This window comes from Phalacrocorax aristotelis, chromosome 2, assembly GCF_949628215.1.
Source record: "Phalacrocorax aristotelis chromosome 2, bGulAri2.1, whole genome shotgun sequence".
Taxonomy (NCBI): Eukaryota; Metazoa; Chordata; class Aves; order Suliformes; family Phalacrocoracidae; genus Phalacrocorax; species Phalacrocorax aristotelis.
In genome coordinates this window covers 1,151,472-1,174,017 of record NC_134277.1, presented here as the reverse complement: position 1 = coordinate 1,174,017, position 22,546 = coordinate 1,151,472, and the positions used below count along the sequence as shown (strand labels likewise).

General features: G+C 60.8%; 3 protein-coding genes across 3 annotated transcripts in view; all 3 read left to right on the top strand.

Moving 5' to 3' along the window:
• The window catches only part of ATG9B (autophagy related 9B), a 116,727-nt gene that overhangs the window by 43,287 nt on the left and 50,894 nt on the right, over positions 1-22,546 (top strand). The window lies entirely within an intron of this gene.
• On the top strand, positions 9,878-11,658 carry TMUB1 (transmembrane and ubiquitin like domain containing 1). Its single transcript, XM_075082036.1, has 2 exons — positions 9,878-10,440; positions 10,768-11,658. Exons 1-2 carry the CDS (start codon positions 10,025-10,027, stop codon positions 11,120-11,122), a joined length of 771 nt encoding a protein of 256 aa, XP_074938137.1. The 5' UTR covers positions 9,878-10,024; the 3' UTR covers positions 11,123-11,658.
• Positions 11,864-22,546, top strand: part of FASTK (Fas activated serine/threonine kinase) — a 15,095-nt gene continuing 4,412 nt past the window's right edge. The window contains exons 1-9 of the mRNA XM_075082107.1: positions 11,864-12,038; positions 12,782-13,397; positions 15,276-15,746; positions 16,334-16,482; positions 16,730-16,946; positions 17,130-17,289; positions 17,953-18,044; positions 18,451-19,087; positions 19,432-19,546. Of these exons, the coding sequence (XP_074938208.1) occupies positions 12,827-13,397; positions 15,276-15,746; positions 16,334-16,482; positions 16,730-16,946; positions 17,130-17,289; positions 17,953-18,044; positions 18,451-19,087; positions 19,432-19,546 (2,412 nt within the window). The 5' untranslated portion in view covers positions 11,864-12,038; positions 12,782-12,826. The remainder of the gene's footprint in view (positions 12,039-12,781; positions 13,398-15,275; positions 15,747-16,333; positions 16,483-16,729; positions 16,947-17,129; positions 17,290-17,952; positions 18,045-18,450; positions 19,088-19,431; positions 19,547-22,546) is intronic.

The window sequence follows — 22,546 nt, the reverse complement described above, 5'->3', positions numbered from 1 at the left end:
GCGGGAGGGTGCCCACCGCCCCGGAGCTCCCCGGGAGCATCATTCCAGAAGGGACGGGAGCCGGGCGCTCGCTGCGCTCCCGCGAGCCCGGCTGGCAGCAGGGAAGCTGCCGGCTCTGGCGTGCTGGGAGGCAGCCCTGGCAGCCTGCGGGGGGGAAGCAGGACACAGGCAGCTGCTCCCCGCGCAGCAGGCACAGCAGAGCCCTTTTCCAGCCCCGAGCTTGCTGCGGGGACTAGAGGGGATGGAGTGGTGTGGGGTTGCTTCCAGGGATCCAGGCTGGAGCAAAACGAGACAGGGCTGGAGAGAGACCCCCAGGGTCTGCCCAGGATGCAGGGCTGAGAGCAGCACTCCCACACCAGCGCCGAGGTGGGGGCTAAGGCCCAAGGCTGAGCTTAAATGGGTGTCGTGGCCCCATGGGCAGAGGGTGTGGGCTCCCAGTGGGCTCCTCAGGGCTTTAAGGCTTTTTGGTGCACTGGGGGCCTTGAGGTGCTTCATCACACTTGCGATTAAAAGGTGGTGCTTCATTTCTGCAGGGGTGTCTCTGTCTGGGAGAGCTGGCTTGTGCAGGGCACAGCTGGCAGACACCTCTCCTCTTTCCAGGAGCCAAAGGGGGAGCAGGAACCCTCGTCCCGTGCCCACAGCCACAGCCCTGGACGGGCTCAGGCTGCCCTGTCCTCCTCACACACCCGGTGAAGTTTTCCTAAACCCATCAGGACTTTCCTCTGCTGTGGCTCCTGCTACAAAGCCGGCAGTTAGTGGCAGTAGCTTGGTGAGGAAGGAGGTGTTTAATAAAAAGATGTCACCTTCAAGTCACAATAACTGTCCTTTTCGGGCTGGGGATCAGGCCAAGAGCTTTTCCCCAGAATAGCTGCAGCTCTTTAATCTCTCTCTGGAGCTAGGAGGTAACCACATGTATTAATCCCATCCGTATCTGTGCAAAGATGCTGTCAGGCAGCAGGCAAATTGCAAATCCAAAATGCATAGTTCAGTGTATGAAGCTGTTTCACACCGAGACCGTTACAGGTGAGAAACAGCATTTACCCTTGCTGTGCTAACAATTTGCTAGCGGTTGGCGTAAGCACAGGAGATGGCCTCTGGCCTGGCAAGGCCACAGTAGTATTTGCAGAGTGCCGAGGACAAGCCCCAGCCCTGTGAGAAGCCGAGGCTGGAGGGGAGTAGGGCGAAGGAGCCCCCGAGCCCGGCGAGGGGGAGCCTGGCGCCGGCGGCGTGCTCCCACCCCGCTCCTCGCACAGGGCCATGCTGGGAACACTCCCTGCGCTCGGGCAGCGCCGCCGTGGCGAGCAGATGCAGGCTGGGCTCTTGTTTTGGAGAAGTGGCGAACCATGGTTTGCCCTCCCTTTGTTGTTTGCACCTCTTGCTGTGACCTACCTCTAAGCGACTGGCCATTTCCAGAGGCCCCGCGGGTACCCGGTGACCACCTGGCACAGGCCCCGGTCCTGCAGGTGTCTGCTCCAAACCAAGGTGCGCAACAACCCCGTGGCTGCTCCTTGGCTGAGATGCGGCTTGTTGGCAGGTCCGGCCTCCGCAGGGAAGGCCATGGGGGCACCGCGCGGTGCACGGCCAGTCACAGGGCAGAGTGCCCCCGTCCCACCAGTGCCCCACAGCTGGACCCTCTCCCCTGGGGTCAGGATCCCTCTGTGACCCCTCTCTGGTTAGAGACCATGGGTCCACGGGAGGTGAAATGTGCAAGTACCTGTGCTGTTGCTAAAAAGAAGCTAAAAATGGCAGCGAGCGAATTAAACCCTTCCTGGCACCGCGGAGATGCCATCCCAGGGCCATGGGGCCAGCGAGCCCCAGCAAGGACACAGGATGGCCGAGGAGGAGGGAGGGAGCTGGCACAGCCCAGCAGCAGGGTATAGAAACACTGAGGCATCCTTTGGAAATGTGAAATTGTGAGTAAAGAAAACGGAGGGGACCATAAACCCTGGCAGATTAAATGCACAAACACGACAAGGCAGCGAGACTGCTCTGAGGAACAACTAACAGAGAGATTAGAGCCAACAATAAATCTTTCTTCAGATGCATCAGGAGCAGGACACCTCCCAGACGCCCGCAGGGCCAGCGGATGCCTGGGCACAGAAGGCAAACCGAGAGGACAGGGCTGCTGCAGAGGAGCTAAATCGGCTTTTTGCATCAGTATTCGCTAGGAAGAAATTGGATGGGGTTACGCTGCGGGGACCTCTCTGTGTAGGGGCACAGCAGAGGATCTGCTTGGAAAGGCAGCGGCTGTAGAGGATGCCAGAGGAGCAGAGCTGATGGGACGGTGCTGACCTGTGCCGCAGGGACCCCAGGATGCACGACCCGAGTTACCGAGATCTTTCGCTTGCAGCTGCCTCGATACCCAGTGGATAGCTGGGTGGTGGAGGGTCCCAGGAGTGATGCCATCCACCATCACGGATGACCACCCCAAACGGCTCGAGAGAGCTCTGGGGAAATCCAGGCCTTTAAGTCCAGCAGCTGCAAGGAGCAAACGAGGAGCTGTGGCAAGTAAAGCCGCTGCACAGGTACGATCGGCTTGGAGGTGACGGGACGGCTGTCGTGCAGAGACATCCTGACCTCGCAAGACCCCGAAGAGGTAACGGAGAGCTTACACGCAGGTAAGAGGGCCAAAGCGAGAAGTCTGTTCCGATTCCCAAAGGGCTTTAAGGAAAGCAGGCGGCCGCGGGACAGGCAGGATGGCCGCAGGGCAGGCGGCTAGCTGTCTGGAAGACTGGATGTGCAAGGCGAGCGCAGGTGTTGGGTCTTGCCGTGGGGATCCCCAGCGCAGCCCCACACAGGTCCGGGCTCCTCAGCACATTCCCCCGTGCTGGGAGAGGGCAGAGCTGCAGGGAAGGGTCACTGCACCCTCTGTGGTTCTGGACCCCCCGCTGACCCCAGAGACCCCCTTGCTCCCGTGGGCAGCCCCGCTAGAGGGGAAAGGGGCAGGTTTCTGCCTCGGGGCCGACCTCCCCCCAACCGTGTGGCACCCAGAGCAGCACTGGGTGCTGGGACCTGGCGCCTGCCCGCCCGGGTGATGCCCTGCAGCCTGCGAGCAGCTCTCCCCCGTGCACCCCGTCCACCCCTAGCGGGAGCAGAGACAGCGTGGTGGGCACGGCGGGCTCGGAGCAGGCACGCCGCGGGCGCCGGATGGCGGAGGCGAGCTCCCGGCCCCGGGTGGGGGGCACTGGGCCAGTCCCCCGAGGGGCACGGGCAGCGCCGGGCAGGGGACGGGGTGATCTCGCCTCTGTACCGCGCTGGAGCGGCAGCACTCTGGAACTGGGCATCACTGTATATTAATGATATTTTAGAAGAATATTGAAAAATCAAGGAGATTCTGAGAAGACCCACGCAGAATGATTTGAGGGCTAGAGCAAGTGCCTTACAGCAGAAGATTTAAAGAGCACAATCTGTTCAGCTTATCCAAAAGAAGATTGAGGGGTGACTTGATTACACTGTAGAAGTATTTTCATAGGGAAATATTAAATGGCTCTTTAATCGAGCCAGGAAAGATATAAAAAGACTCAATCTCTGGAAGCTGAAACCAGACAAATCCACATTGAAAATTAGACACAAAATTTTATCGGTGAGGGTGATTAACCGCTGGATAAAATGCATTAAATCTGAATAGTCATAACCACTCAAATTATTTCGTTCAGCCGTGGCTTATTTTCTACATCCTGGAAGTTATAAATCCTGTTTCTGCTTCCCACACAGTGTATGTATTTTTTAAATCTGCTGCTTCTTTTGCATGCTTGCGTCCAGCACTCTTACATCCCTGGGATCTTCACTTCCATTTTTGCAGCAGCCTCTTCTCCACTCCTGGAGACTTGCTTTGCCTTACCTCCAGCTGCGTCCTTTACCTGCGCCTTTAGCTGAATCATCGTTGCTAAAATCCTTCCTTCTACTCCCCCTGATGTGCGCATCAAGCTTAAGTGATTTCTTCCCACCTTCCAGTTCCCAGAGACTCTTGCAAACGTTGTGTACCGGGGCTTGACTTGCTCTGCATCGCTCTCCCTCTCCATACGTCCCCTTTGCCAACAGCTCCTGCTCAACGCTCGTTGCCTCTTCCTGGGTGACCCCTATGCGCTGCCTGCTCTACAAGGTCTCGCCAGCTCTCTGGCTGTCTAAAAACTTTGTTCTAAAAACTGCGCCATAGAATCTCTAAGTAAAGGGCTTAAGTTTTTAAAGTATTAAATGGAACTACCAAGATTATGAGATTATTTGTTTCCTTATTCTCTTTTTCTCTTCAGACCATGTTTACGCTTTGTGTTGTGTCGCATGTCTGGCCTCCGGCTCCGGTTCTAGAAATCCCCTGGGCAGGGGTCCACCCTCACCCACCTGGCGGCAGGACAGAACCGCGGGTGGTACTTTAAGGTTATTACACAGAGGAAAGATGCCCAATTGGTTTTCTGCTGCTGGTGCCCCGTAGCCAAGGAGCGGCAAAATCTCAGTTCCCTGTCCTATAGGACCTGTAGGCGTTGGGTCAGTAAAGCCCCAGAGCATCACGAGCTATGGCAGCCACCGCAGCCTGGCCACCAAAACCCGCCGAGGCGAGATCACCAGCACAGCTACTGACAGATTTGCCTTCCCACGAGGAAAACTAGCACTGTCAAGCTGCCGCAAAACCCAGCATGGGGGTGTGGTGGCCAGCACCCCAGGCCTGGCGGGGGCTGGCGGCCGGGGAGCAGAGCCCGGGAAGGGGGTGGCCTCTGGCTGGAGCTGGGTTCCCTTCTCTGCCCTCTGGAGAGCCAGCCAGGAGGTGGGAGCTGAGGGACGGCTCTGCCAGCCCCGCGCTGGTGGGGAGGCGAGGTGGGCTCCTCAGGAACCCGTTGCTCTCGCCGGGAGCTTCTCAAAACAGCCCCGCTCTTGTTCCATGACTGCACCTCCCCAGGACGGTTTCTCAGAAATGCCTCTGCGAGCTCTGGCATCCAGGGCTTTGGTGTCCCAGAGAAGAACCTCAGGTCATCACTCCCTGCTAACTGCAGCTTATTTAAATAATTTACTAGCAGCTAATAATAAATTTTGATTCCTCACTGTGTTTTTTCTTGTCTTTCTCAGCGGGTGCTCTGCTGCCCTCAAAGCTTTGCCTTTTATTCAGCGATTTATTCAGCTCAGAATAACGTGGGTCCTGCTTCCTCTTGGTACAAGCACACGTCCCCATCCATGTCCTTTGCATCTGTACAGCCGCCCTCTGCCCCTTTCCCGTCACGGGAGCAGTGACACCAGTTGTCGGCTGCGGTCACCAGTGACCGGGGACAGGCTGGCTCTGCAGCCACTGGAGGTCCAGGGCCACTCGATGACCGCAGCGACCGCGACCGGGCAGGTCTGCAGGGCTGCTTCGTCTGAGTGCCGGTTTCTGCGCGAGGCTGGTGCGAGCAGCAGCTCTGAAAAAAATTGGGGAACAGTTTTTGTAGTTCGGGTGGTGATACCCAGGCCATCCTCCCTCTCCAACCACCTCCGTGCCCAGCTTTCTCTCTCCCTCTGGGCCAGTCTCTGGTCAGCACCGAGGTCCCCTCTGCAGCCACCCGGCCCCAGCCTCATCCCTTTTTTCTCCCGAGTCACCATGGGACACCCGCCAGGTGTGGACCCTAGCTTTGCCCAGCACTTTCTGCATCAGCCTCAGCGACTCAGGGAAGCAGAAGCTCTTCCTCACCAGCCTCTTGCCTCTGCCCCCTGCACCACGCTCATGGCTCAGTGCTGTGGGAGAGCAGCGCCCCATCGCCTCCATGGCACCTTGGAGGGGGGTCACCCTGGCCCACCCATCAGCCTGTGTGCTGCCGGGACTGCCGGCTCGGCTGGTGGCTGCCCATCTCATCCGGCCCCTCAGCAGGCAGTGCTGGGGACCCTCCTTGGCCCTTGCCCGCGAGGGACAGCGCTGTGCCACGGTGCTGCGGTGTGCAGGGGCGGCTTCTTGGGATCTTGTCACAGACCCCTGGCTTGTGACGGGGTGTTTCATGGCCTGGTTCTCTGCAGTCCTTTGGAAACGCAGAGCTCAGCCTCGCCTAGTGATGCTGCAGCTCTGCATCCCCAGCTCCCCGCGCCCCCACCTCAAGCTCTTTTTTCTGGCCCAACCGCTTTCCCCACAACACGTCTCCACGTCTCTGACTGGGGCTGACACCTCGCTCGCGGTGGGAGCTTCTGAAGAGCAGTTTCATCTGCAGAGGCGTTCATCTCTCCCGTGTCTCCACTCCCACACGCGCTGAGCTTCGCTGAAGGTGATGACGACGCTAAGCTTAAGGGACTCCTTGGTCCCGCTGGGGTAGCAGCACCACAGGCGAGGGGGCGTGTGCCCCCTGCCCCCACCGCTCTGGGGAGAGGAGAGAGGAGCCAGCACCCAGCACAGACCCGGAGCTGGAAAAGACACAGACAACGATCCGGGATGCTCCGGTGCAAAATGACTGCATCCGCAACTTTCCACTCTGCGGTGTAGATGCTGAGGCAAGTTACGTCAAGGGACTGCGTCTCTCCTCTGCTGGAGAGCATCCTCCCTGTGGGCTTCCAGGAATGACGGGCAAGCCAGAACGCCAGCAGCAGCCTATTTTTAAATTTCGCTGTGCATGCGAGAGCTCTGCTTTGGCAGCCCCACTTTTCAGCTCTCTCGGTGCTATCTGCAGGTCATTAAAGATTTCGCTCCCTGCGATTCCAGGACGAGTTCTGCTCTTGAGTTCCGCAAGGCAGCTGTACACAGAAAATAAATCTTACGTTTGCAGTGCCTCCTGCTAATGCTAATGTCAAAATTGCACTGCCTGGAGCCTTAAGCTCTCCTGTCACACATCTCATCAATCTGCATTGCTGCAGTCTAATGATAAGCTGAAAACAGCGATGAAGAACGCAGATCAGGACTGAAGGAGGCAGCTGAGAGAATGACCACCGCAGGCCCCACGCTGGCCTGAACCAGGATTTAAATGGGGGCTGGAGCCAGGAGGCCTGGCCCACCCTCACCCAGCCCCACGACCCAGCTCCATGACCCAGCCTGTCCCTCCGACCTGGAGGCATTTTGGACACAGGGGCCCGGCAGGGAAAACAGTGAATTCCTCAGAGCCACCAGCTCCCTGGAACCGCTGCCACTCTCAGATGCACGGTGGCAGGAAGGATGCTGCAGCGTGCGTGCTGCTGCCGTGAGCAGGTTCCTCCTGATTTTATTATAGGAGATGTCTTGAGGCATCGAAGTGATGGACCCTTGGAGGTGATGCCCTGGGGAAAAGGGACATTGTCATCCAAAGATCTCCCTTCCACCTTCATTCCTTTGTGGGCGCTGCAGGTTTTTTCCTTCCAAAAGTCTCCCCTCCGCTATCACATTTTGCTGGTACAAGCCTTTTCACCTAAAAATAGGTAAATTTTGATGCAGCTATTTCTGACCACATTCACAATTATCTAAATGCTTTTCAGGAACACAGGGAAGCTGAGCCTCCAGCATTAAGGTTTAATACCAGATACTAATCAGTTAAGAGAGATTTTAGGATAAATTATTTGAAATGTCTTTGAATATCAAAACCAAGTTGGAGACAAAAACTACTCCACACAATTTTTTTCATCTACTTTTCACACCTTCCTTCTTCATGAAGCCTGCAGGTAGATTTAAATGCATGTGGGAAATGACAGCCCCCCCAAAGGATCCCTGGAACTCGGTCAGTTTTAGACTGCAGCTTGTCCCATTCCCCCGTGTTATCTCTGCGCTGCATGATCTGCTTAATCCCTGCCAGAGACCTGGCTTTCACTAGAGCACGGCGGTGATGGGCTCTGCCTGCGGAATTTGCTGTCCTTCACCAATTGCCCACCTTGTTTTAGAATCACAGAACCGTTTAGAATCATAGAATCGTTTTGCTTGGAAAAGACTTTTAAGATCATCAAGTCCAACTGCCAACCCAACACCCCCAGGCCTCCTAAATCATGCCCTGAAGTGCCACGTCTGCATGTTTTTTTGAACCCCCCAGGGACGGTGACTCCCCCACCTCTCTGGGCAGCCTGTGCCAACCCCTGACCCCTCTGGCAGGGAAGGCATTTCCCTCACACCCGACCTAAACCTCCCCTGGCGCAGCCTGAGGCCGTTCCCTCTCGCCCTGTCCCTGGTGACTTGGGAGCAGAGACCAACCCCCCTCTCACTCCAGCCCCTCTCAGGCAGCTGCAGAGAGCGAGAAGGGCTCCCCTCAGCCCCCTCTTCTCCAGGCTAAACCCCCCCAGCTCCCTCAGCTGCTCCTCATAGGACTTGTCCTCTAGACCCTTCAACATTTTTCTATATATAAAGCAAAGAACAGGATATTGATTGAATGATAAAAATATTTTTGCTCTTAGGCAGAACTGATGACTTCATGCTCCTTCAGTTGTGCAAGAAATTTCATGTGGAGGGTTTCATAGAATCGTCCTAGAAGAGTTTGGGTTGGAAGGGACATTTAAAGGTCATCTAGTCCATCCCCCCTGCAGTGAGCAGGGACATCTTCAAGTGGATCAGGCTGCTTAGAGCCCCGTTCAACCTGACCTTGAACGTTTCCAGGGACCATAGAACCATAGAATCATTTAAGTTGGAAAAGACCTCTAGGATCATCAAGTCCAACCACCAGCCCAACACCCCCAGGCCTCCTAAGTCATGCCCTGAAGTGCCACGTCTGCATGTTTTTTTGAACTCCCCAGGGACGGTGACTCCCCCACCTCCCTGGGCAGCCTGTGCCAACCCCTGACCCCTCTGGCAGGGAAGACATTTCCCCTCGCACCCGACCTAAACCTCCCCTGGCGCAGCTTGAGGCCGTTCCCTCTCGTCCTGTCCCTGGTGACTTGGGAGCAGAGACCAGCCCCCCCCTCACTCCAGCCCCTCTCAGGCAGCTGCAGAGAGCAAGGAGGTCTCCCCTCAGCCCCCTCTTCTCCAGGCTAAACCCCACCAGCCCCCTCAGCCGCTCCTCACAGGAGAGGTGCCCCAGCCCTCGGAGCACTTCTGTGCCCCCTCTGGACCTGCTAAAGGTTTCCAAAGACGTCCTGTAAACTGGGAGAGGAGCGGCTGGAGGGCGGCCCCACAGAACGGGACCTGGGGGTGCTGGTCGGCAGCAGGCTTGACAGGGGCCAGCGCCATGCCCTGGCAGCCGAGGGGCCAAACCGCACCCTGGGGGGCCTCAAAGAGAGCAAAGCCAGAGGTCAGGAGAGGGGATCGTCCCACTGGCCTCGGCGACGGGGCGGCCTCACCGGGAGCAATGCTGGGGCCACCACCTGAGAAGGATGTGACGGTGTCCAGAGGGCAACAAAGCTGGTGGCGGGGCTGGAGGGCCCCCGAGGAGGCCGAGGGCTCTGGGTTGGTCTCCTTTGGAGAACAGGAGGCCGAGGGGCGACCCCACGGCTCTCTGCAGCCTCTCGCGGGGACGGGCAGGGGGAGGCGCGGGTCCCTCCTGGGCTGCAGGGACAGGAAAGCTACGCCGGGGAAGGTACGGCTCCACACGAGGAAGCGTTCCTTTACCGGGAGAGGGCTCCAACCCTGGAACAGGCTTCCAGGAGAGGCGCTCGGTGCCCCGAACCTGTCAGTGCTTAAGAGGCATTTGGACAATGCCCTCGACATGCTCCAACGGCTGGCCAGCCCCGGGGCGGCCGGGCAGCTGTCCTAGCTCACCGCTGTTCGCTGCCGTTGCCCCCGACAGCAACCCTTCTCGCCCAGGCCTTGTCGAGCGCTACCGCACCAGTGCCAACACCCGGTCACCTCCCTCCCTCCCGGGGCCGACCCCAGCCCCACCGCCGCCATCCTCCCGAGGCTCACGGCCGAGCCCTGCCCTTAGGGATCATGGCGGCCGCGGGAACAGCTGCCGGACGAGACGGCGCAGGCCCGGTCTACCGCGGGGCACGCCGGGAAGTGTAGTCCCGCTGTGCGCCTCCGCGCATGCACAGAGCGGGACTACAGCTCCCGGCGTGCCTCGCGGCGAAGCGGAAGCGGCGCGATGGCGGCAGGTGCGGGGCCAGGGCCGGCCGCGGCTCCGGTGGCCTGCGGCCCGGCGGGCTGACGGCCCAGCTCCCTGCCCGCCGGGCGGTAGCCGCTCCGGCCGCCGCCGCCATGGCGCTGATCGAGGGCGTTGGCGATGAGGTGACCGTGCTCTTCGCGCTGTTGCTGGCGGCCGTGGTTCTGGGGCTGGCTTGGGCCTCTACCCGCGCCCCCGAGCCCGCCGCGCCGCCCCGCGCTGCCGCGCCGCTGCCCGAGGAGGGCCCGAGCACTGCTCCGGCCCCCGCCGAGAGCAAGGCCCCGGCGGCGGCGGCCGGGACGGGCCCCGATGGGGCGGGCGGGCTGGCGGCGGGGCTGCGGCCCCGGGCCGGCCCCGCACCCACACCCGCGCCCTCACCGGCGCAGGCCCCCCTCAGCGACGGGGACGGCGGCTCCGGCGAGTCCACCATGGTGCTGCGGCTGAAGTTCCTCAACGACACGGAGCGCCTTGCCCGGGTGCGCCCCGGCGACACCGTCGGGGCCCTGAAGAGGTGAGGGGTGGGGCAGGCCGGTTCTCCCTCGGCACCGCCCGGGGTTGTCCCGGCTGGGGGAGGCCCCGGGCTCCAGCGGCTCCTTCCCTCACTGGAGCAGCTGGGAGCTGCTGTTTCTGCCCTTGTGCAGGTACAGATGCCCGTCCCTGGCGGGGCCCTTGAGCAGCCCCTCCTGGCAGATGCCTTTGCTGCTGGTAACACCCTGTGCAGCTGCTGGTGAAGTGGGTGGTCAGGGTGGGTGTGTTTGCAGCCCGCTCTCGGGGAGTGGATGGAGGGGACACTGCCCTGGCTGGACCGTGATGTTTCCCTCCTTGTCCCCCACCCCAGGGCCTATTTCCCCGGACAGGAGCAGCAAGTGCGGCTGATCTACCAGGGCCAGCTGCTAAGAGATGACACCCAGAGCCTGGCCGCCCTGCACCTCTCCCACAACAGCGTCCTGCACTGCCACATCTCCCAGCACAGCCCGGGCCCGGCGCCCGCCGGCCCCCACGCCTCTGCCGACCCCGTGCATGCTGCCCTCAACGTGGGCAGCCTCATGCTGCCGCTCTTCGTGCTGATGCTGGCCGTGCTCTGGTACTTCCAGCTGCAGTACCGCCACGTCTTTACCGCCACCGCGACCACCTTCCTGGCTGGCCTCACCCTCCTCTTCAGCTTCATGGCCTTCACCATGTACCGCAGATAGCACGGCCCCGTGCCCCACTAGGAGCCACTGCGCCCGGAATAAACTCAGTCCCGGGTGGAATCTGCCTGCCGCACCTGAACCTGGGGGGTCTGGGCTGCGGACTCTGTCCCCTGGGGGCTGCAGGGCTGGGGGCCCTGCGGGAGCTGGCATCCAAGCCATTGGCAGGCAGCGTACCCACAGGCCATGGCCCGATGCGGGGCAGCTGCAGCTGGAGCCAGGTCGCTGCAGGAGCCGGTGCTGCACGACCTTGGCGGGGTGGGGAGGGGGCGGGGGGTTCCGGTGCCCCCAGCCTAGCACACAGCATCTGCCTGGCTGTCCCGTCCCGCACGTTGCTCCTGTGCCCTGCGGCCGGCCAGCACCGCGTGTGGGAGCTCCTGTGGCCCCCCTGCACGCCGCTCCTGCGTGGGACGGTGGCTGCTCCCCCGGGGCGAGGGCTGCCTTCCGTGGTGGCGGGCGTCCGGCTGCCAGCCCCTTCCTGGGGGTGGACAGGGACGTGAGCCCCGCCGCTCTGTTACGATTAAAGAACTGTGAACGGTCGCGGCCTCCCGCCTCTGCTGCGCGGCGGGTGGGCCGGGACGGCGGGAGGGGCGGGGCCCCGGGGTGGGAAGGGCGGGGCCTGTGCCTCGGGCCACGCGTTCCGCAGGGCCGCAGAGCGCCTGCGCTAGTAGAGCCGCCCCGCCCCTTCGCGAGGCGCTCGCTCATTGGAGGGTGGGTAGCGGCCCTTGAGAGATGGCACTCCGCGCACAGCCGGAGCTCCCGCGCCCGGCACCGCCCCCGGAAGTGTGGGCCGCGCGAGGGGCGGGGCCGCGGCGTCCGCCGGCCCTCCGGGGGCTGTCGGGAAGATGGCGGACTCGGTGTCCGGGCGGTGCTGAGCGGCCGGGCCGGCGGCGGGTCCCAGCGCGGCCGCGAGCGCCATGTAGGGCCGGGGGCCGGGGCCGGGCGGGGCGCGGCGCGGGCCGGGCACCGCGGGGCCCGTCTAGGCCGGAGGGGTGGGGATGGGGGACCCCGGCGATGGGCGTCTGGGGGGGCCCGTGTCGCTGTCCCGGTGTGCCCCAGCCCGGCCCGGGAGTCCCGGTACGGCGGGAAAAGGGCGCTCGGGGCGGCCCGGGAGTCTCGGTACCCCGGGGGAGGGGCGCTCGGGGCGCCCCGGGGGTCCCGGTACGCCGGGGTGGGGCGCTTGGGGCGGCTCGGGGGTGCCGGTACCCCGGGGAAGGGGCGCCCGAGGGTCCCGGTACTCCGGGGCAGTGGCGCTCGGGCGCCCTGCGGTCCCGGTACCGGCCGGGGATCTATGCCTGCCGGGGCTCCTGGGACAAGGGGGATCTGCGAGCCAGGGGCCGCGGGAGAGGGGAGGGGGCTGTGCGGGCCGGGGGACCTCAGGGTGGGGATGCCTGCGCAGGCTGGGGGTCCCGGGACAGCGGGGCTTTTGTGGGCCAGGGGGCCTCGGCCCGAGCAGCCTGTGCAGGGCAGGGGTCCCAGAGCCACAGGGATGTCTGGGTGGGGGGCCCTCGCATCAGGGGGCTTTGTGGGCCAGGTGCCCCTGGACTGGTGTGGATCTGTGCGGGTGGGGGGTCCTAGCGTGGGCTCCGTGTATCCCTTGCTGGCTCCAGCCATCCCAGAGGCATGAGCTTGCTGCCCCCCTCACCCGCCTCTTGTTCCCAGGGTCTCCCGGTTCTCCAGAACTTCTCGAGCTGCCCTGCCCTCGCCATGCTGCGCCTGCTGCCATGGCTCCGTGCTCTGACCCGAGAGAGCGTGCGGCCTGGCGGCCTGCCGGGCCTGGCTGCTGGTGACAGGAGCGGGGCCGGGATGTATCCCACCTGCTACTGCGCAGGCAAAGCTAAGCAGCGGGCTGTGCTGCTCCCCCTGGACCCCTACGGCCATGGGCTGCTGCACACCTTTCCCCCGGACGCCTACAGGACTCGAGGCCATGGCAAGAGGAAGAGCTGGAACTTCATCCACGAGAAGATGAGTTATGACACCTTCTTCACAATGAAGCGTCTGATAGAGCGCTCGCGCAGTGTCGGGGAAGTGCTGCGGTGGGTCACGCAGAACCCCAGCAAGGTGTCTGCCAGCCACTACCCCATCGCTCTGCACAAGCTGGGCCAGCTCTTGCAGCAGCAGCAGCAAGGCCAGGCCACGGTGAACGGGGAGAGCCGAGGGCCCAGCCAGATGCTGGAGCAGCCGGAGTTTCAGACCCTCTGTCAGGCCATCATCAGCGGCTGCTCCAAGTTCGATAACTTCAGCATTGTCAACTGCCTGTACGCCGCTGCCGCGCTGGGTGAGTGTCCCGGGCTGCCGGCGTCTGCCGGCGTGGGGTTGTCCACAGCAAGCGGGGGAGGCAGGCAGGGCAGTGGGACACAGGCCAGTGCCTGGGTTTGTGAGGTGAAAGGAGAGCCTGCAGGTCCAGCTGCCATGAGAGGAGGAAGGACGTACTAGAACTGGGGCTGGTCTCTGTGTTTTTGTGTGGATTTACATACGATGGTGGCTTTGTGGCAGACGGAGTTGTGCTGTTTGAAGGAGGAGGCTCTGCTTGGCGTACACAGCAGGAAGGGAGTGAGGTGGACCAACAGCTCCGGGGGGGGTCAGCTGGCTGCAGCACCTGGCATGTCAGCCTGAAGGGCAGCTGAAGTGGTGGCCAGCGCTGCCTGGCAGGATCGAGATAAACCGCTCCCTGACTTTTGTTCCAGTCCCTGAAATCAGCAAACATCTGAGTATCGAAGTGCAAGATGTGAGATCTTGGCTAAACCCTTCACAAGCCACGAGCCCTCTGTCATTGGGAGTTTAATATTCAGGAGAAAAGGTTCAGGCCAGTTTAGGCTCCTGCACAGCAGCCTCTGGGCCAGCCAGCGGGCCGTGTCCCGGGGCTCCCCCTTTGCTGGGCTGGGGGCCCCCAAGGGCGCTGCGGATTCCCTCACCTGCGAGGAAGGGGATGGGGTCTGGCAGTTGCCTGCGTCAGCAGGTGCCTGCCCTCCCTGCGCTCTTCTGTCCCACGCACATGGCTCCTGCCCTTGTGTTTGCTTTTTTTTTTTTTCCCACCGCAGCTGCACGCTGGGCTGAGGTCTTGGCTGAGCCACATACAGAGATGCCTGGTCCCTGCCGCGGGTTGATGCAGTAACTCTAGATCCCGCTGAAGGGGGGAGGGAGGAAGTTTCTGCTCTTCTCCTCTCTGTCTCACGGCGCCTTGTGTTTGTTGACACTGAACTCCTGGCTGCCAGGCGCCTCTCCCCTCAGCTGGGCTCCCCCCCCAGCCTGTTCTGGTTTTGACCCACACTTTGTTCTCTGTCAGTCGCCCTTCCCTGCTCACCACGCTTGCCCGCTCATTAATAAAAATGCTAACCTGCCTTTTTGAGGCCTTGTTAAGGAACAAAGCAACTGCTCAGACCAATTCTTCACTTTCCACCTTCTGACTGATTTTTGATTAATGATAAAACACAGCAACTTACCCCATGCTGCCTTAGTTGCTTTAAAGCCCTTTTGAAAACTGAAATCTTGTCAGCCGGCTTAGGAGACCAGTGGGCTACCAGGGCCTCATACAGCGCGTAATGCTTCATGCGTCTCCTGAAAATATCCCTCCTGACACACGAAGGATGGCCTTTGCCTTTTCTTGTAACCTGGCCCCTTGTCTTTCTGTGGTTGAATAATACGGCCAGAGTTGAAGGAAAGTATTTCCTCCTGGAGCCAAGTTTGAACAACTAAAGCTAAACTAGAAAATGGGAGAAGGTTAGGAATGTGGAAGGATTAATTCCTGTCCTACACAGAGAGTTTTTATTTTGGTAATGTGCTGATGTCTCACTTGTTTTCCAACCAAAACTTTTAAAAAATACTTCCAGAGGTGTATTATTTATCTTTAAGAAGGTTGAGACTTAAGAAATAAAAATTGCTTTTGCAGATGAACTGATGAACTTCCATTTTGGTGGAGTGGGTGGGAATAATCCAACGGCTCCGAATGACTTTTTCCGTGGTGCAGATGCACTGATGTTCTGGTCAGGCTTTGCTAAACCGGTCCTCTTTCCCTTTCTCTTCTCTGGTTTGATTGCTGACACGGCAAACCTGTCCTCCTCCTGCTGGAGCCTTGTGCCTGAGCTTACGAGGAGGGTTGTGCCTAGTGAAGATGACAGGTGGGGTCTGGGCATCCCTAATCCCTTCCCTGCCACAGGCCTGCCCGGGGAGTCGCCACTGGTGCGAGTGCTGGAGGACGAGTCCCGGAGCCGCCTGGGACGCTTCAACCAGAAGGACGTCTCCATGGTCTTCAGCAGCGTGATGAGGCTCCACCCGTCCAGCCCTCACCCCCTGGTCGAGTCTTGCCTCAGCAGTCTGGAGCGGCACCTGGAGAAGGAGCGTCACCCCCAGACCCTCTTCCTGCTCCTCTCCTACTACCGGCTGCGGGCGCAGGCGCTGCAGGGACACCCGGCCTCCGACCAGCAGCTCATCAACAACCGCAAGATCCTGCGCCTCGTCAGGCACACGCTGGGGCAAGTGAGTGCCATGCGGGAGCACGAGCTGGCCCTCTTGGACGAGATGCTGGCTCTGTGCGCCCAGGAGGCGAACAACAAGGCCCTGGAGGCCATCTTCAGCTCTCAGCTCTTCTACGAGAACCGCCAAGAGCGATTCATCCGCAGTATGGCAGGTGAGGGCAGGGTCTGCCCAGGCAGGGTCCCAGCCTTGCCCACTGTGTGAGCCTCTTTCCCCGGTGCGGGGTGCGCTGGGCTCTGTCCGTGTGCTTGGCAGCCTTGGAGCCTCCTTTCTTGGCCCCAGAGGTCCTCCACGTTTGTCACAGCACCGGCTGGCGCCTTGTTGAGCACCAGGGCCTGCAGCAGTGGAGGCTGGAGCAGGAGATGCTCTGCATTATGGCCACCCTGTCACTGACTTCCCAGCTTAGCCCTCCCAGGGGCTGTGAGCTACCTTACCTCAAGACTGGGAGCAGGTTGGTTTTGGTGGGGTTTCTACAGAAGGGCTTCCATTCTGTCCATGCTCCAGCTGTGCCTTCTGGGCGCACAGGACAGGAATTTGCCCCAGCCTCTCACAAGTCCCATAACTTGATGGTTTGGAAGCCTTCTGGGTTTCAGGAGAGGTGGCCCTGCTGCCCAGGTCTTGTTATCTCCCACCTGCCTGCACTGCCTTTCCTGCCCAGGCTGTAGTGGCTTCTGGAGAGCTGTGGTTTGGACAGAGCCAGGCCCCTCTGACGGATACCCCGCTGTGGTTTGCTCTGTGCAGAGTGGCTCCCCAGGAAGGCAGAGAACCTTACCCCCTACACCATGGCCCTCATTGCCAAGTATGTGGCCCGGCACCGGCTGCGTGAGCCACGGCTGCTTGATACCATCGCAAACTTTCTCCTGAAGCGTGGGGAGCAGCTTGACAGCAAGGTGAGTGTCTTCCCCGGCCTGCAGGGAATGCCTGGAGCTGGCTCTAGGGCTGCCCTGGTGCTGGGGGGAAACCACATCCCTTCTCTGCCATCAGGCTGGGGCATCTCACTGGGGATCGACCGGGATGTGCCCAGATCCTGATGGGTTGTGAGAGCCTGTTTCTGCCCTGCTCTGGGCAGGCCTGGGCCTGACCTATCCTTTCTCCCACTTCCTGGCCCAGACTGACTCCCTCTCCTGCTGTCTGCAGGTGATCCAGAAGCTGGTGTTTCCCTTCAGCCGCATGAATTACCGCCCATCCAACCACAGCGAGCTCTTCCCCAAGCTGGAGGCCATCCTGGAGCAGAAAGCCGGCAGCTCGCCCCTGGCAACTGTCAACATCCTCATGTCCATGTTTCAGCTTAGCCACTTCCCCCAGACTGTCCTGCACCAAGTCTTCTCCCCAGCCTTCATCACCAACGTTATGAGTATGTCAGGCCTTTTCCAGGGTAAACCCAGCTGTTTAAGGCTCGGGGCTGGGGTGGAGGTGGGCAGAACAGACTCCCCCTGGGAGCGCAGGACCACCTTGCTGGCAGTCAGCACGCCCAGGCGGGTGGCTGGGTGAGGAGGGGCTCCCAGGCAGCCTCTAGCCAGCCGTCATCTCCCCGCAGGCAGCCCCTACGCGCTGATTGTGCGCCGCTACCTCTCGCTGCTGGATGCGGCGGTGGAGCTGGAGTTCCGCGATTACAGTGGCCCGCGCCTCGACCCGCGCTACCGCGTCCTCATGTTTGAGCATGCCCTGACGGCCGACGAGGCCAACAGAAAGTACAGGTCAGCAGCGGGGGCAGGTGGCACGCTGGGGACGGGAGGGCTGCCCCGGGGTGAGCACGGCTGGGAGCACCGTGTGCCGGGCACCCCGCTGCCTCTGCCTTGCAGGTGGGCAGTGCGGTGTTGCCTGGGACACGGGGTCGGTGACCTTGTTCTGGCAGGATCCCAGCCGAGGGCGGTGCCAGGGTAAAGGCCCCTATGTGAGCTCCAAAGCCTGGAGAGGAGCAATATAAAATCATAGAATCACTTAGGTTGGAAAAGACCCTTAGGATCGAGTTCAACCATAAACCTAACACCGCCAAGCCCGCCACGAAACCATGTCCCTAAGCACCATGTCTATGCATCTTTTAAATACCTCTGGGCATGGTGACTCAACCACTTCCCTGGGCAGCCTGTTCCAGTGCTTGACAACCCTTTTGGTGAGGAAGAATATGCTGTTGGTGTAGTGATATTGGGAGGGGCTTTTCTGCTGAATTAGCTGAAGCGTGTCCCCAACTTGACCCAGAACAGCAGAGCCCAAAGCTAAAGGCTCCCCTTATTTCTTGCTCGCAGGGACCTCCGTGTCTCTGTGCAGATGTGCTCAGAGGGAGCACGTGGGTCGGCAATGCGGGAGGGGGTGGGGTGGTCCTCCCTAGCGCATCCTCTGACTCTTCTTTTTCCCTTCAGTTACAAGGGGCTGGTGGCCGAGGCCCTGCGGCAGCTGGTGGGAGAAGAGTGCTATCGGCAGGACGAGGTGCTGCCCCCAGGATACTGCACAGGTAGCCTGGCTGGGCACCCCACTTTGTGCTGTGGCCCTGGGGAAGGCACTGGCAGTTGAGACTGGGGGGGGTCTCTGGGGCACTGGAAGCCCTGCAGCTGCCTGGGTGCCCAGGGGAGGCCCGAGGGTGGGAGGTTATTCAGGGCAGAACTAGATTTGGCTGCTTTGTCACCACCTTCCCTGTGACACTGCCTTCCCCCCGTGCTTCGTGACAAAGCTTCCTGAGCTGCCCCCGCCACAGGAGGCTCAGCTGGGCCAGTGCAGTGGGGGGATCTGCTCTGCGCTCCCACCTGCTGGGCTGGCTGCTGCAGTGTCTCCCGCCCCAGGGCATGCAAGGTCCCCAAGCCCATGTCCCATCAGTAGGGGGGTCTCAAGGCCTGGTGCCGATGCATATTCTCTCTCTGCAGACTTCCTACTGTGGATGAACCGCTCGGGCACTGTGCTGCCTCTCTCCCATGTCCCTACGGCTTCCAAGGCTCCTTCTGCTCACACTACAACATCCCCTGCCGCCATTTCTCTGCGCTCAAGTGTCCTGGCCCTCACCTCGGACTTGCAGGACTTTGCCCCGTTTGCTCCAGAGACGCCAAGCAGCCCACCGGGCTCGCGGGAGAACAGCCTGGCTGGGCGGTTCCTACCCACGCTTTGCCCTGCCCCGGGGGGCCCCTGCTACCAGCCTCCCTCGGACTATTACTGTGGCCTGAGCAAAGAGTCTTCCCTGGAGAGCCAGGGCAGCTCCACGTTAAGCAGCCCTTCCGAGTGCCTCTCCACGCAGCCGGCTGGCACCCCTGACTGCTCGCCCAGGGGCACCTCCGCAGCCACCCTCTTCCAGTTCCCCATCGGCAAGATTCTGGAGGAGGACGAGGAGGTTACTGCCGTCTGCCCTGGGCACGATCACAACTGCTTCCAGGGGGAACAGGCCCAGGAGGAACTGGAGGAAAGGAGCCCACCCCCCAGCGAGGATGCCTGCCCTCCGCCCTCTCCGTGCCGGCCCAGCCCCAAACGAGGGCCAGGCGATGGGCTGCAGGGAGCCGAAGAGATTCAGAGGTACTGAGCAGAGCCGGTCCGTGTCCCCACTCCCTTCTGGCAGGACAGCCGCCCCCGGCCCGCGCCGGCGCTGCCTTCAGGTCGTGCCCTCCCTGGCAGTCGGCCCGGCCCCGTCCCGCCCTGGGGCAGCGGCGAGGGCTGTGCTGCAGAGCCCTCTGTCCCCACTGCCCCCAGGCCCCGGGGTGCTGCACGTCCCAGCCCCTGCCACCAGCTGGGCATGGGGGGTGCTGCCCTTCCCCTGCTGCTGCTCTGGGGACCAGGCACCGGTGACGCTGCTGCCGGTCCTGCCGCAGGGTCTGTGGCGTGGGGTAACGCTGCCCTCCTCCCGGCTCTGTCCTCTGCAGGGTGGTGCTGTCGGTCAATGACAAATGGCATTACTGCCAGAACTCCGACATACTGGTGGGCTCGCGAGCCATGAGGGACAGGCACTTGCGACTGCTGGGCTACTGTCTGGTTCAGGTAAGTTGGGGGCTGCTCCCTTCCCTTCCACTGCTGCCCCCGGGCAGAAACTGCCCGTGGCCGTGCAGTGAGATGGTCTCCAGGCTGCAGGCTGGAGAGCTGGCATCCCCACTGTAAACACTCCCGACAGGAGCTGTCTTTCCACACTCACTGCTTGTGAGGGGAAGCAGTGACTCATCCTCACGGCTCCTTTTTGCCCTCCCCTGTCCCACCCCAAGAGCTTTTCCACGGGGCTGGTAGGCGAGACCAGCCCCAGCACCCTGGCAGAAAGCACGGACAAGGGGACGGCCTCTCCTGTCCGCTGGTCCTGCAGGAATCCTGTCCTGTGGGTCTGCCGCCTGGAGCAGAGACCGGACCCGCGCGCTGGCAGGGAGGGGAGAAGGGGAAGCCGCTCAGCCTGGGCCGGGCAGGCACAGCAGCGGCAGTGCTGGCTGCGGGGCCTCAGAGTGGAAATCAAGTTGGGGGCATAGCTCAGCCTGACACCCTTTGCTGTAATCCTGGCTGTCAGTTCTGCAGCTTCTCGCTGCTGTGGGTGGAGGCGAGACGAGGCCAACCTCCCTTTCGTGCCTGGTTCGGAGCCCAGCTGCAGCCTCTGGCTGGTCTGTGGTGAGAGCTGTGAACAGAGAAGCCCTCGAGGCTTCACTGCCGCCTTTGCCATTGTCTTCAGATTTCTTTGGAAACTTCAGATGTTGTTTTAAGGTGTGCAGCTTCTACAAGACTATTTATGGGGTAATTTTTAGCTTGAGGATAGACCTTTCTGAGGAAAAGAACTCAGAAACGCAGGCCTCTTATCCCTGTTTACTTCTCCACTTCAGAAGTCACCTGAATTACAGTCATAGATCTACCAAGCAGTCCCATAACTATTTCTAAAAGCTTCTTACCTCCCCCGCTGCTGTTGGTGCAGCGTGCCAACACGAAGCTCCTCCTAATTTCATAATATGCAACGTACATGGTTCAGAAGCTCTTTGTTTATGCATAGCTTTGGCAGTCCTGTGACTCGAGTTGTGGTATTGCCTTGGAGATCCCAAATTGCAGAGCAGTGGAGCAGGACAAGCTCCCCTGTGCAGCACGCCCTGGCTCTCCCTCGCGCTGGCGTTCAGGACGGGCTGCCCAGGGCCAGCCGCGTCCTCAGCCAGACAGCAGTGGGACCGAGCCGCTTCGTGGCACAGAGGAGGGCTCCACAGTGCCTGGTGCCGCAGGCTCTCGCTGCATGTGTGGGCTCTGGGATGCCCTCGGCTGAGGAGGCGGCTTGGCACAGCCGCCTCTGCTCCCAGCTTTGTGCCACCATGCCCGAGAGCCGAGGGCTGCACTCACCTGCCTGCCGTGTGCCCGGCATGCCCGCAGCAGCCGTGGACTGGGCTCACCCTGTGCTTGGCCCAGCTTGGGGCTCTGCGCCCTGTCTCCAACCATCTCTGGTAACAGTTACCGCTTGGGTCTGCGCCCCTGGTGCGGGTCAGGGCTGCTGCGGGAGGTTGGGGTGCTGAGCAGCGGCCCAACGGGGTCTCTGAGGAGCAAGGCAGATTGGAATGGGGTGTGGGCAAGCAAGAGCGTGCTCTTGCTCCCAGTGCGCACAGGGCCACGTGCCCTGGCCGGCAGCACATGGTTAGGCGTCAGGACCCGCGTGACCAGGGCTGCAGGACCCCAATCATCGTGCAGCTGCTAATGCGAGCAGCTCCCTCTGGGTGGATGAGAGCAGCTGCTCTGGTCCCATCCCCTCTGTTCCCTCTCCAGCAGCAGACAGTGGCAGATTGTTAGAAGATGAGCTGGAAGGGGATCATGGATAGTCCAAGGATTCCTGCACCAGAGCGTGTGTCTGGACAGCTGTGTTTAATTGCCCCGATGGACCTCTTCTCCATGAGCGTTTTATTCCTCTTTGAGCCTGTTCCTTCTTCGACACCTGCAGCGCCTGGTGCCAACAAGCTCCAGGCAGTACTACCTGCAACAAGCTCTGTTTTAAACCTGCTGTCTGGTCAGCTGATGTGGTGCTGCCAGGTCTGGTACCGTGAGGGAGTGAAGAGCAGCTCTGTGGTTATCACCTTCTATGCTTGTGGTTCCAGAGGATGCTTCCCTTTGGCCACCCCTTTGAGATGAAGAACCCCAGGCAGTTCAGCTTCTTCCTGAGTTGAAGCTGCTTCACAGCTCAGTGGTTGTTCTTGCTCTTCTCGTCTGAGGTGTATTTCCTCTTCTTCTGACACCTCCACAGAATCACAGAGTAGTTGAGGTTGGCAGGGGCCTCTGGAGATCGTCCAGTCCAACCCCGGCTCACCTAGAGCGGGTTGCTCGGTACCATGTCCAGTCGAGTTCTGAATGTCTTGGGGATAGCTTGCTTTCTGGGTAACCTGTTCCAGGCTCAGGGCCGATGCTGCTTTATCCTCACAGTATAAGAGGTTTTTCTTATGTTTGGGGAGTGCGTGCATGCAGCTTTTTCTTAAGTTTAAATGGGATTTCTAATATTTTAGGTTTGTGCCCATTGCCTTGCTGTCTGTCACTGGGCACTGCTAAAAGTCTGGCTATCTTTTCAACCTTCCATCAGGTATTTGTTCATACAGATAAGATGCCTCAATCCTTTTCTCCTCCAGCTCTGTAACTTCTCACATATCACATGTTTTAGTCCCATAACCATCCTTGTGGCCCTGCACTGGATCTGCTCCAGTAGGCCCACGTCTTGTTCTGGGGGGCCCAGTACTGGACATTCCAGATGTGTCTCACTGATGCTGAGTAGCAGAGGAGGATCAGCTCCTTCAGCCTGCCTGCGGCGCAGTTCATAAGGCCACCCAGGAGGCTGCTGGCCACCGTTGCTGCAAGGGAGCGCTGCTGGCTGGCATTCAACTTGTCTTTCAGGACCCTTAGACCCTTTTCTGCAGAGCCACTGCCCAGCCGGTTGGCCTGCCCTGGTGCATGGGGCTGTTCTCCCTAGGGTCAGGACTTGGCCCTTCCCTGCCTGGGGGCCATTTCTCCAGCCTGTTCAGGCCCTTCTGAATGGCAGCGCGACCGTCTGGC

Excerpts from the sequence above, each read along its gene's own strand:
- TMUB1 (XM_075082036.1), top strand. The coding sequence starts at position 10,025 with ATGGCGCTGATCGAGGGCGTTGGCGATGAGGTGACCGTGCTCTTCGCG. Across the intron at positions 10,441-10,767 it reads ACCGTCGGGGCCCTGAAGAG|GGCCTATTTCCCCGGACAGG; the intron begins GTGAGGGGTGGG and ends CCCCCACCCCAG.